Source organism: Rhinoraja longicauda, chromosome 3 (genome assembly GCF_053455715.1).
Source record: "Rhinoraja longicauda isolate Sanriku21f chromosome 3, sRhiLon1.1, whole genome shotgun sequence".
In the NCBI taxonomy this organism is placed as follows: domain Eukaryota; kingdom Metazoa; phylum Chordata; class Chondrichthyes; order Rajiformes; family Arhynchobatidae; genus Rhinoraja; species Rhinoraja longicauda.
In genome coordinates this window covers 100,757,539-100,770,484 of record NC_135955.1, presented here as the reverse complement: position 1 = coordinate 100,770,484, position 12,946 = coordinate 100,757,539, and the positions used below count along the sequence as shown (strand labels likewise).

The 12,946-nt window shown below is 41.4% G+C and overlaps 1 protein-coding gene and 1 non-coding gene across 4 annotated transcripts in view; both read right to left on the bottom strand.

Annotated features, from left to right (window-relative positions):
* khdc4 (KH domain containing 4, pre-mRNA splicing factor) overlaps positions 1-12,946 on the bottom strand; it is a 63,299-nt gene that overhangs the window by 4,935 nt on the left and 45,418 nt on the right. For all 3 annotated transcript variants that reach the window (XM_078396754.1, XM_078396756.1, XM_078396755.1), the window contains exons 10-13: positions 10,894-11,231; positions 10,297-10,461; positions 6,341-6,447; positions 4,196-4,284 (exon numbers count right to left, since the gene is read on the bottom strand). In XM_078396754.1, the coding sequence (XP_078252880.1) occupies positions 4,196-4,284; positions 6,341-6,447; positions 10,297-10,461; positions 10,894-11,231 (699 nt within the window). The remainder of the gene's footprint in view (positions 1-4,195; positions 4,285-6,340; positions 6,448-10,296; positions 10,462-10,893; positions 11,232-12,946) is intronic.
* On the bottom strand, positions 8,080-8,206 carry LOC144592524 (small nucleolar RNA SNORA47). Its single transcript, XR_013547148.1, has one exon. It is a non-coding gene; the product is annotated as a small nucleolar RNA SNORA47 (small nucleolar RNA).

Sequence of the window (12,946 nt, the reverse complement as noted above, 5' to 3'; positions counted from 1 at the left end):
AGTTTTGAAATAAGAATTCATCAAATAGAAGTGATAATTTTCTAAGATATTTTAACTCAACATACTATCAGAATCTACATATTTAAATTGAGTCACAAAGCTTAAAGGCTAAACTCAAATCTCAGTTCTAATCATGGTTTAAAAGCTAATTCAATTTCGTGTTGTCTAATTTTCTCCAAAAAATCCAATCTTCATAGAAATATTATGGATGCAAATCAATATATTGTTAAGTGATCTGCTCCTTTCCAAGATGTGCACCATGATAGTTATAATAACCGATTTACCTGGTCTCTAATTTCCAATCACGTTTCAACTTCCTGAAATGAACAATTAACCAACACCGCCCTAAGCTTTTATTTGCCAAGGAAATTCGTGACACAATAGGACTCATATAATCCATCTCTTCCACGGGACCTGTCCTTTTATGTTCACGTGGCTTTGGAAGCAACATCAGTGACCAAGGAATGGAACTCATCCTCAACTGGAACCGATGGTTATACAAGAGTTGATATGTTACGCAGATCTAAAAGCTAAACAAGAGGTAACTGAATCATTTAATGTGAGCCCAAGGAGCCCATTTGAAGGATCAGAATCCCAGCTCTACTTCTTACTGTTGGAAGACTTCCAGATAAATGAGGACAGAGGTCTGAGAGTTAATGAAGAAAGGACGTACAGGTATGTAGGTTAATTGGCTGGGTAAATGTAAAAATTGTCCCTAGTGGGTGTAGGATAGTGTTAATGTGCGGGGATCGCTGGGCGGCACGGACTTGGTGGGCCGAAAAGGCCTGTTTCCGGCTGTATATATATATGATATGATATGATATGATATGAAACACTCAAAAAAAATTCCTACATCAATGCTGAGTACTTTGTACTGATAGTATAAGAAAATAACTGCAGATGCTGGTACAAATTGAAGGTCTTTATTTCACAAAATGCTGGAGTAACTCAGCAGGTCAGGCAGCATCTCAGGAGAGAAGGAATGGGTGACGTTTCAGGTCGAGACCCTTCTTCAGACTAATGTCAGTGGGGCAGGACAAAGGAAGGATATAGGTGGAGACAGGAAGATAGAGGGAGAACTGGGAAGGGGGAGGGGAAGAGAGGGACAGAGGAAATATCTAAAGTTGGAGAAGTCAATGTTCATACTGCTGGGCTGCAAGCTGCCCAAGCGAAATATGAGGTGCTGTTCCTCCAATTTCCGGTGGGCCTCACTATGGCACTGGAGGAGGCCCATGACAGAAAGGTCAGACTGGGAGTGGGAGGGGGAGTTGAAGTGCTCAGCCACCACCGGGAGATCAGGTTGGTTAAGGCGGACTGAGCGAAGGTGTTGAGCGAAATGATCGCCGAGCCTGCGTTTGGTTTCGCCGATGTAAAGAAGTTGACATCTACCTTCCTTTCCTCCAACATATAGGAAAACATTGTAGTAAAATCAGTACCAGTTTTACTTCTGTATTTTTTCCAATTCGCATATTTTAAGAATCTGATGCACCATATATAGTTACTAATGCACTGGGAGAACAATGAGCAAGTTCATCTTACCTTTATAGTTATTTCAAATGATAGAAGTTTAAAAACTAAGACCACAGTCATAGTCAGCAAGTACATGCAGCAATTAGCAAAGCAGAAGAGTGGAAACTATAGGCCGGTTAGCCTGACTTCAGTGGTTGGTAAGACTTTAGAGTTCATTATAAAGGATGAAGTACTAAGAAGTTCATGATCAAATAGGTTGACATCAGCATGGTTTGGCAAAGGGAAGATCTTGCCTGAAGAATCTGTTGAAATTCTTTGAGGAAGTAAATAGCAGGGCAAAGCAGAGTGAGTGGATATTGTTTATCTAGATTTTCAGAAAGCCTTTGATAAGGTGTCCCACATGAGGCTGCTAAAGAAGACGAGAGCTGATGATATCAAAGGGCAGATGCTAGCATGGATAGCAGGTTGGCTGGATGGCAGAAGGCAAAGAATGGCAATAAAGGGGGCTTTTTCTGGTTGGCTGCCAGTGACTAGTGGACAGGAGTCGGTGCTGGGGCCGCTACTCTTCACGGTGTATATCAATGATATGAATGAGGGGATCGAAGGCTTTGTGGCCAAGTTTGCAGACGATATGCAGATAGGTGAAGGGGCAGATAGTGCAGAGAAAGCAGGGACTGCAGAAGGACTTGGACAGGTTGGGAGAGTGGGCAAAGAAGTGGCAGATGGAATACAGTGTAGCAAAGAGAGGAGTCATGCATTTTGGTGGTTAGAATAAAGTCGCAAACTATCTTCCAAATGGGAAGATAATTCAGAAATCGAAGTTTCAAAGGGCCTTGGGAGTGCTGGTGCAGGATTTTCAAAAAGTTAATTTGCAAGTCGAATTGGTAGTAAGAAAGACAAACTCAATGCAAGCATTTATTTTGAGTGGACTAAAATATAAAAACAGGGATGAAATGTTGAGGCTTTGTAAGGCACTAGTCAGACCTCCTTTGGAGTATTGAGAGCAATTTTGGGCACCATATCTGAGGAAGGATGTGTTGGCGCTGGAGAGGGTCCAGAGGTTTACGAGAATGATTTGCGGAATGAGTGGGTAACATATGATGAGCGTTTGATGGCACTGGTCCTCTCCTCGCTAGAGTTTAGAAGGATGAATAGTGAAAGGCCTGGATAGAGTGGATGTGGAGATGTTTCCACCAGTGGGAGAGTCTAGGACCAGAGGACTAGGTTAATTCCCGGAATGGCGGGACTGTCATATGTTGAAAGACTGGAGCGACTAGGCTTGTATACACTGGAATTTTTAGAAGGATGAGAGGGGATCTTATCGAAACATAAGATTATTAAGGTGTTTTTAGATTTTTTTAGATTTAGAGACACAGCGCAGAAACAGGCCCTTCGGCCCACTGGGTCCGCGCCGCCCAGCGATCCCAGCACATTAACACTATCCTACACCCACTAGGAACAATTTTTACATTTGCCCAGCCAATTAACCTACAAACCTGCACGTCTTTGGAGTGTGGGAGGAAACCGAAGACCTCGGAGAAAACCCACGCTGTTCACGGGGAGAACGTACAAACTCCGTACAGACAGCACCCGTAGTCAGGATCGAACCTGAGTCTCCGGCGCTGCATTCGCTGTTAGGCAGCAACTCTACCACTGCGCCACCGTGCCGCCCTTAGAGGCAGGAAACATGTTCCCAATGTTGGGGGAGTCCAGAACCAGGGGCCACAGTTTAAGAATAAGGGGTAGGCCATTTAGAATGGAGATGAGGAAAAACTTTTTCAGTCAGAGTTGTAAATCTGTGGAATTCCCTGCCTCAGAAGGCAGTGGAGGCCAATTCTCTGAATGCATTCAAGAGAGAGCTGGATAGAGCTCTTAAGGATAGCGGAGTCAGGGGGTATGGGGAGAAGGCAGGAATGGGGTACTGATTGAGAATGATCAGCCATGATCACATTGAATCGTGGTGCTGGTTCGAAGGACCGAATGGCCTACTCCTGCATCTATTTACTATTGACATAGTCTCAGAATAAAAGGACATTCCTTTAGGAAGATGAGGAGGAATTTATTCAGTCAGTGGAATTCATTGCCACAGAAGGCTGTGGAGGCCATCAATGGATATTTTTAAGGCATAGATAGATTCTTGATTAGTGCAGGTGTCAGGGATTATGGAGAGAAGGCAAGGGAATGGAGTTGAAGCTATGATTGAGTGGCGGAGTAGACTTGATGGGCCAAATGGCGGAGTAGACTTGATGGGCCAAATGGCCTAATTCTGCTCCTATCACCTATGAACATGAACATTCGCAGGTGCAGCAGTTCTTAGCAAGGACTGCAAAGTAGAGGTGGCTGCAACATCATTATACGAAGAATGTGGAGAGAAAGAGTTGGCATATAAAGACAAAATCCAGTTGACTTCCCATGTATTGTGCAGTAACGATCGAGCAATCTAAATGCAAATGGAGCTGACAATAGGATGAGGTTTGCTTAATCAAATAGCCTGCTAATGATTAGTAAGCAGGTTAACATGTGGAGGTTATGCAGATATCCAAGGTACTGTACCTTACTTGAAGTTAATCTTTTCAAAAGAAAAGGGGCGGGAATGAAAACTATTCCAGTTTTGTTGGGTCAACCCAGTTTTGTTGGGTCAACCTAGTATTCGGAACATAAATCCTGCGTAACTTTGAAAAGATAAATTGTCAGATTTGGAAGAATAGGTTGCATTGGGCCTCACCTTGCATGTTTAAAGGATGTAACATATGCATTGAGGTCTTTGGCATTTCCGACCGATCTCCATGGTTGGACAGCAGGGGCATCAGCTGCCTGCAAAGTAGAAAGAACAATCTGACTCTCGTATTTTGGTCACAACAGGCAAAAGCACAAGTGAACCCGAAGATATATTAAACCTTTAAGTGCACAATGGAGGCTAAGTAGCCAATACCCAAACTTGAATTTTGAAGCAATTCTCTAAATTTTTTAAAATATGCATCAGAATCCATTTCAATCCAGATCCACCACAGATTTTCCAGCATCCTTAGTTCCAGAGCATTTCTGAATTGCAGGACCAGCAGAAGTCATGTCCTCCGAGAGGAGTCCAACTATACCGGAACAGTCCGCCTAGACAGCCGTGGAGCCGAGATATCGGCACGCAAAGTCAGCCTCAGTAGATGGCTATGGGAAGGCATCTGGCGGCTCCCACCGTGCCGGAATTCCAGAGCCTCGGCTGCAGGGATCAAATTCGACTCGCCAATCGGCCGTTTAACTCGGCCATGGGAACGGATCTGCCGGCTCTGACTGGGACAGAGTTCCAGAGCCACAGGGGTAAATTCGACACGCCGATCGGCACGGAGGTCCCAATGAGGTTGAGATCGGCCGCCTCACCCAGCCTAGACGCCACATTTTTGAGGGAATTTCCGGGGGGGAAATGAGGAATTGAAAAAAATTCTGTCTGGATTAAAGGAAAATCACCAGTTGCCGGAAAATTGAAGATGGACCTGTATTATCAAATCAATCCATGAAACATTCCATGTTTACGTTCTTACGGTTCTAAATATTGCATTGAATTTTATTTCATATTTTTATTACCCAACCATTCACACAATCAAGGAACTACAGTAATAATTTAGTGATAGTGCAGCAGTTTTTAGGTATTGTTTGTTTATTTGCATGACATACCATTTCAATGGATCTTTTAAGGGATAGCCAATTTTGTCAGAATAGTTGTAATTCAACAGAAAATAGCAGAAATGGAACTAAAGAACTTAAGATGTAAAACTTGAAAACAATATGACACGAGATTCAACATCAGAATGTTTCATGGCATAGAAAATATGAAAAAAACATGTTTACAATGTTCATTAAAACAAATAATTTCTGCCTATAGCCCAAATTTGATTTATGAAAATTCAGAACAGCTTGTGTTCTGAACTATCCCAAGAATTACCAATAATCTTCCTAGTAGAAAATATAACCTACAATTATTGATGACCGTGCCTTGATGAATGACACTATAGCTTTTATATTACTTACTGATATTTTTCTCAAGAAAATATATTAAAGTTAATTCTTAATATCTTCTTTTGTTTGCATTCTGGGATATGTTAAATACGATGGACAACAAATTTGTCGGTGCTCTTTATGTAGCATTTATTTCAAGAGGACTAGAATACAAAAACAGGGATGTAATCCTGAGGCTCTATAAGGTGTTGGTCAGACCACACTTGGAATATTGTGAGCAATTTGGGGCCCATGTCTGAGGATGTGCTGGCGCTGGAGAGGGTCCAGAGGAGGAGTGGGTTAACACATGATGAGATTTAGACGGCACTACCCTGTACTCGCTGAAGGATGAGGGGAGAACCTCATTGAAACTTGCCGAATAGTGAATGGCATGGATAGAGTGGATGTGGAGAAGATGTTTCCACTGGTGGGAGTCTAGAACCAGAGGTCGTAGCCTCAGAATAAAAGAACGTTCCTTTAGGAAGGAGATGAAGAGAAATATCTTTAGTCAGAGGATGGTGAATCTGTGGAATTCACTGCCACAGAAGGACTGGCATGATGGATCGCTGAACCAACAGCTTTTGTCGGCGCCCTTTACGTGGCGACCCTTTGTATACCTTGGGTAGGCTAAACAAAGAATATCACTGTGACTCATCGCATGTGACAATAAAGTATCATTCATTTTCTGCCCTTTTTCTGTCAACATTAGCCTGGCCACATTTAGTATGACACCACATCGATCTTTACACCTCTGGGACCTAACAAGATGAAAATAAGCAGGTTTTTCCAATGTCCTGTGCCTTCAAGCTGCACCAGAGGGACAAAGTACATACAATTTTATGACTTTAGACAACATCTTACAATTAACAAAGTACAGAATTACCTTTCTCTTCCTCTTCCGAAGAGAATGGAATCAGCAGCTATCTTCAACCCAGATCCCATATCCTGACTGCTCCTAGTACCTAGATTAGTCAAGTGAAATGGTCCGTGCTATGAGTAGAAAAAAGGCCACAGAAATCAACAGGCGTGATTGAATACAGAGCAGAAAACAAATTCGATTACGCACACCTATATTAAATTAGTTTTTCTTACACAAACAAGTTTCCTTTTTAAAAAGGTCAGAGCTAGTTGGGAATTAGCAAGGACTATAATTTTAATTGGACACTTCACCAAACTGAATGAACAAGCAAAACAGCTAACAGCATACTTTTAACAGTTTGACAAGTTTTCATTTTTTTAATTAGTTAAAACACCTCAATGGTTGTAAATCCTTTTTCTTCTCTGCCAAGCCAAGTAAGACTTGACATCGAGTTATTCACTTAGAAGGTGGTTTGTATGTGGAACGGGCTGCCAGAGGAGGTAGTTGAGGCAGGAAAACAATAAAAACATTTTAAAGACACTTGGATAGGTACAAAGATAGGAAAGGTTTGGAGGGATTTGGGCCAAACATGGGCTAATGGGACTAGCTTAGATAGGGCATTAGTTCAAAGTCATAGGAGTGGAATTAGGCCATTCCGACCATCGAGTCTACTCAGCCATTCAATCATGGCTGATCGCTTTTGGTCAGTCTGGTCGAGATGGGTTGAAGGGACTGTTTTCGTGCTGTATGACTATGAATGTCAAATGATTAGATTGCAAATTAGTATTGATTGAAAACTAACCAACCCGCACCCTTACTATTGGGGGAAGGACCAAGGAGAGATGGACACGGATGCACATACTTAGTTTCTCTGCCATTCTCCCCCAACCCTTCCTTTCTCTCTTCTCTATCCTTACCCCAAACTTGACCCCACTATTTGGCAAACAAATAAAACTGAAGATGCTGGAATCTGAAACCAAAACAGAATTGCTGGAAAAACTCAGCCAGTCAAGCAGCATCTGTTGAAAGAGAAACCAGTCAATGTTTTGGTTAGTGAGCCTTCTTCCTTCCTCAGTTCCTCTAGCATTTGTCTCACTATCTGGTAGCCTGCTGTTCCTCCACCATTCTACCCAAAGGCCCACGGCAATTCTTCTGCACTTCATTCTCTCTGTGTACATCCATTCCTAATGTAGACATAAAGAGCTGGAGTAACTCAGCGGGTCAGTCAGCATCTATGGAGGAAAGGAATAGGTAACGCTTTGGGTTGGAACCCTTCTTCAGAGTCTGCAGAAGTGTTCTGATCCAAAGCATCACCTATTCCTTTCCTCCAGTGATGTTGCCTGACCCGCTGAGTTACTCCAGCACTTTGCGTCTATCTTCGATATAAACCAGCATCTGCAGTTCCTTCTATCCATTCCTAATGTGTCAAGAGTAAAGGACTATTGCTCTCATCAAAAGATGTGGATGAGCAGGGGTTCTGGTTTCCAAATTTGCCTTGTAAGTTGGTCAAACCTTGTGATCTGAGAATCAGGCTTGCCCATATGGTGGCCAGTTTACAAAGTGACCCATCTTTCATGGGCAGAAAACACTGTAAAATGATGCCATGGAATGTTCAAGAGTTGCCTTTTCCTAAAACTGGTCCCTAAAAGAAGGTGGGAGCAACAAAAAGATTGGCTTTTAGTGTTTTCTAACATGCACTAGGTTCACCTCAAGGATGATTTTTAAATGTAATAGTATCATTAAGGTGTCCGTGTATGCAGTAACAGCAGTGTGCTTTAGCAATTAAGTGCTGGCGCTCAGTAAAACAAATTGCTGCATAATTTTAATCTGGGAGGTCATACCAGTGAGTGCAGCATTGTTGTTAGGCTACTTCACTTTCTCATTCCTCCACAAATTACACACCCACAAACAAAATCAGCATGTTAGAAATTGTTTATATTCAGAAATAATTCTTAGTTTTTAATAATCAATCAACGTGTAGAGATTTTATCCATTTTATGCATTGAACATGTGAACATGCAGCTGCAGTCTACTTCTGAAATTTGGTACTGTTAAAGTCTATGGTTCTAGGGTTTAAACAAGTCAAATCTATAATGAGCTTGTTTAATTCTGAAAATCTTGGAAGATGTTAATAGTTTCGGAATAGCTCTTAATCTATATTGGATCGGTACTGAAATCAATTTCCAAAACATCTTTCTCACACTGAAATAGAGGCCTGACCAACCATGTTCCATTAAATTGGCAACCAAAATAAATGAAATTATTTTATTTAAAAAGACCATGAGGTCTTTGATCACTATTAATTGATTAGTACCATACATCTTTTGTTTTAAACTCACTGATTAATGAAGGAAGATATTCAAATACTTGCTAGAATATTTTTTTACATTATTTCTATTAACTTAAGATCTTAGCAAAGATTTGCTATTATCTTAGCAAAATCAGATGGCACATACTAAAAATGTACAATGTGCACCAAATATCTGCTTGCCATTTCAACAGGATGTGCCATGGATTCATTCTTCGGCCTCAATTATCTACAATTGATATGAATAACCCGGAGAAGGGTGCAGAATGCAAGGTATGCAAGTTTCCTATGTCACAAAAATGGGTGGGAGAACGTCTTGTGATTTAGGATTGTGTTACAGGACAGGATAGATTGACTGAGTGGGCAAACAGTTGACAAATGCAGTTTAATGCACACGTCACTAACAGTCAGATTTAACAGTCGATATTATATAAATGGAGAAAGATTGCCAATGAGTGATATGAAAAGGAGTCAGATATTCTTGTGCACTGATTCTTTGCATAAAGTGTGCAAAATTTTAGAAGGCGGGTGCAGCCAATGGTTAAGAAGGCAAGAAGCCCCTTATTGCAAGATGGTTGGAGTTTGAAAAGAAGGAATATTTTACAAATATAGAGTATTGGTGAGACAACAACTGGAGTACTGTGCATAGTTTTGGTCAACTTACTGGTGATGCCACACCTGAAATACTGTGCATAGTTTTAGTCAACTTACTGGTGATGCCACACCTGAAATACTGTGCATAGTTTTTGTCAACTTACTGGTGATGCCACACCTGAAATATTGTTGCATAGTTTTGGTCAACTTACTCGTGATGCCACACCTGGAATACTGTGCATAGTTTTGGTCGCCTTATTTAAGTCAGGATACATTGACATTGAAGGCAATCCAAAAGAGATTCACTTGGGTAATTCCTGGGATGAGAGGATTACCTTATTTCTGTATTCTTTGGAGTTTAGAGGAATGGGGGTGACTTTATTGAAACAGGCAAGATCCTTAAGGATCCTGAAAGGGTAAACGTCGAGTTATTTCCGTTGAGAACCTCAAACAAGATGACATCGTTGCAAAATTAAGAATGACAATTTAATACTGAGGCACGTAGGAATTTCTTAAGAGGATGGTGAATCTTTAGAATTCTCTCTCCTGGAGGTTGTTGGAGCTAGATCGTTGGGAATATTGAAAGTAATACATACATTTTTGAAAGATCAGAGAACTCAGGGTAAGATGGAACGGCACAGAAGAAATGAGGTCTCGAACGGCATAGAAGAAATGAGGATGGAACTGCACAGAAGACATGAGGTCTGACCAACCACGGTCATATTAAAAGGGGAGCAGTCTTATGGGCCTGCTCCTACTCTAATTTTCTGAAGTTCACATGTATCATTTTTATTTTAAAAGTATGCAGATAACTGTTTTATTAGCTTTGGACATTTTTTCAAGATCTTAAAATAGTTCCTTCAACCATATGAAACAATTTTTTTCTTAGAATCTCTGGATTTAAAAAATGGAGGTTTGTTCTTACCACCTCCAACTGAAGGTTTATCCAGTTGTATCATAAAGCCAATCAGAATCTCCCTCTTCTGAACATCTCTAAAATCCGAATGCAATTAATTATTTGGTGTATTACACTGAGTGGCTTTTTCTCTCAGACAGGCACACTATGAATGGTACCTACCCTGTATCCAAGGAGTCCTTCTGGTGCATTTGCAGCTCTCTCTTCTGTGAAGCGTCTCTTCTGTGGCCCAGGTGGTGGCATTGGGTTATTGTTACCCGAGACCTGGAACTGATATTCTGAGCTGGACATGGAGAGCGGCATGTGGGCGGAGTTTACAGAGTGAACCTATAAACGACCAACACTTGGTTGGAGTAGTTTTACAAAACGAGGAAACGCTCAAGCCATCATTACAAAAGCTGAAAATGCCAGGGTTTGTTTTCACTAGAGTTATTCCCCCCAAATGATAAGGAACATTAACAATTCATGCAAATCCAAATGCATTACTAACAGCCATGCTCCAAGCTATAAACTCAGAGCTCAGGCATTCATTAGAAGTAATTACATCTTCACACTTGGTTAAATAATATTTTACTACAAAAAAAAATATCAATCTGAATGTCATTGAATATTATTTTCAATGCCCAAATCTGAGATAAAAACAAAAATGGCAGTCTAATTTATCATTGTTTTTTTTCCGCAACACATTAGCACACACAAAACCTTATTTCAAAGCTCATTGACTGACATTTTACAAGTTTGTTTTATTTATGTTGTCACCTGTTGCAAATTTGCTCCAGTTTGTTGCAAAGGCTGTTGTGTAAAACAAGGTCCTGGTATCGGTTGTGGCATTTGAAAGTTGTTCTGTGATTCTTGATTCACCATCCCTGACACCACTTGGTTCTGATTCATCTCTGTAGGCATTCCAGTAGCATAAGATGTTGGAAGAGGCTGCCTAAATTGCTGTGTAGTAAACTGTGCATTTGTGTTTGCAAACGTGTATGGGACAGTTGTCTGTGGCTGAATGGGATATGGCTGTGACGTCATCACTGGAGGTAAAACAGAAATAGGGTTCTGGGCAGGACCAATGCCTGGAGACGGTGTCACCATGGAATAAACTGCAAAACATTGAAGATTTAAAAAGTAAGGTTCATGTTCAATAGTGCCACACATGATCAAAAATTATATTTGCTTTTTCTAATTAACTGGTGAGGTTACAAACCTAACATGTCAGACATTGCCGATTGGAAAGGAATTCACATAATGTTCAGCAATAGCACTGTCAGATTCAACCTTTCCTCTTATGGTGCAATCTACTCATTCTGATGTATCTAAATCCTTTTTATAGTAAGGATCAGAACTGGATACATTATTACAAATATGACCTAACCAATTTTACCAACTAGTTCAATTCTGTCCTTATTCTACAGTGAGATCATGGTTGGTCTCCCGCACCTTCCTATAATATAATGCGATTCCATTAACGTCAAAGAAATTTGTCTATTCTCAGCAATGAATAGGCATCCTCAATCCTCTGCAAACATGAATTCCAAAGATTCACAATCCCGAGTGAAGATATATGATGCTGAAGTGGGTGGTATCATAGCGTGGATGGGTTATCAACAATTACAGCAGGAGCTTGATCAGCTAGGCAAGTGGGCTGAACAACGGCTAATGGAGTTTAATGCAGATAAGGGCAAAGTGTTGCCTTTTAGGAAGACAAACCAGGGCAGGACCTTCTCAGATTTAAGAGTACAATTACATGGTAGTTCTTTGAAAGTTATGTCACAGATAGATAGGGTGGTCAAGATTTTCAGTACATTGTGTTTTATCAGTAAGATTCATGAGTATAAAAGTTGGGATGTTATGTTACATTGTATGAGACATTGGTGAGGCCGCATTGTGTTCAGTTTTGGTCCCGTTATAGGAAGGATGTCGTTAAGCTGGAAAGAGAAGATTGTGGGGATGTTGCCAGGACATGAGGACCTGAGCTGTAGGGAAAGATTGAGCAGGATTGGACTTTATGCCTTGGAGCACAGGAGGCTGAGGGATAGACAATAGACAATAGACACTAGGTGCAGGAGTAGGCCATTCAGCCCTTCGAGCCAGCACCGCCATTCAATTCGATCATGGCTGATCACTCTCAATCAGTACCCCGTTCCTGCCTTCTCCCCATACCCCCTCACTCCGCTATCCTTAAGAGCTCTATCCAGCTCTCTCTTGAAAGCATCCAACGAACTGGCCTCCACTGCCTTCTGAGGCAGAGAATTCCACACCTTCACCACTCTCTGACTGAAAAAGTTCTTCCTCATCTCCGTTCTAAATGGCCTACCCCTTATTCTTAAACTGTGGCCCCTTGTTCTGGACTCCCCCAACATTGGGAACATGTTTCCTGCCTCTAATGTGTCCAATCCCCTAATTATCTTATATGTCCGGGAGCAGAGCAAGGACGCCCGTTGGCTGAGCAGTAAAGTAAGTGCTAATCGCAGTTGAACAGGCAGTTTAAAAAGAGCGCCAAAAGGAAGCTAGTAGTCAATTTGAAAAGTCCGGGAGCAGAGCAAGGACGCCCGTTGGCTGAGCAGTAAAGTAAGTGCTAATCGCAGTTGAACAGGCAGTTTAAAAAGAGCGCCAAAAGGAAGCTAGTAGTCAATTTGAAAAGTCCGGGAGCAGAGCAAGGACGCCCGTTGGCTGAGCAGTAAAGTAAGTGCTAGTTTAAGTGAGAAGTCAGGTAAATTGGACAATCAGGCAATTTAATTGGTGATATAAGCAATACTTGCAAAAGGGTGCAGCCCTGTTCAGGTGCAGCCCAGTGAGAAAAGTGCGAGTCTTTGGC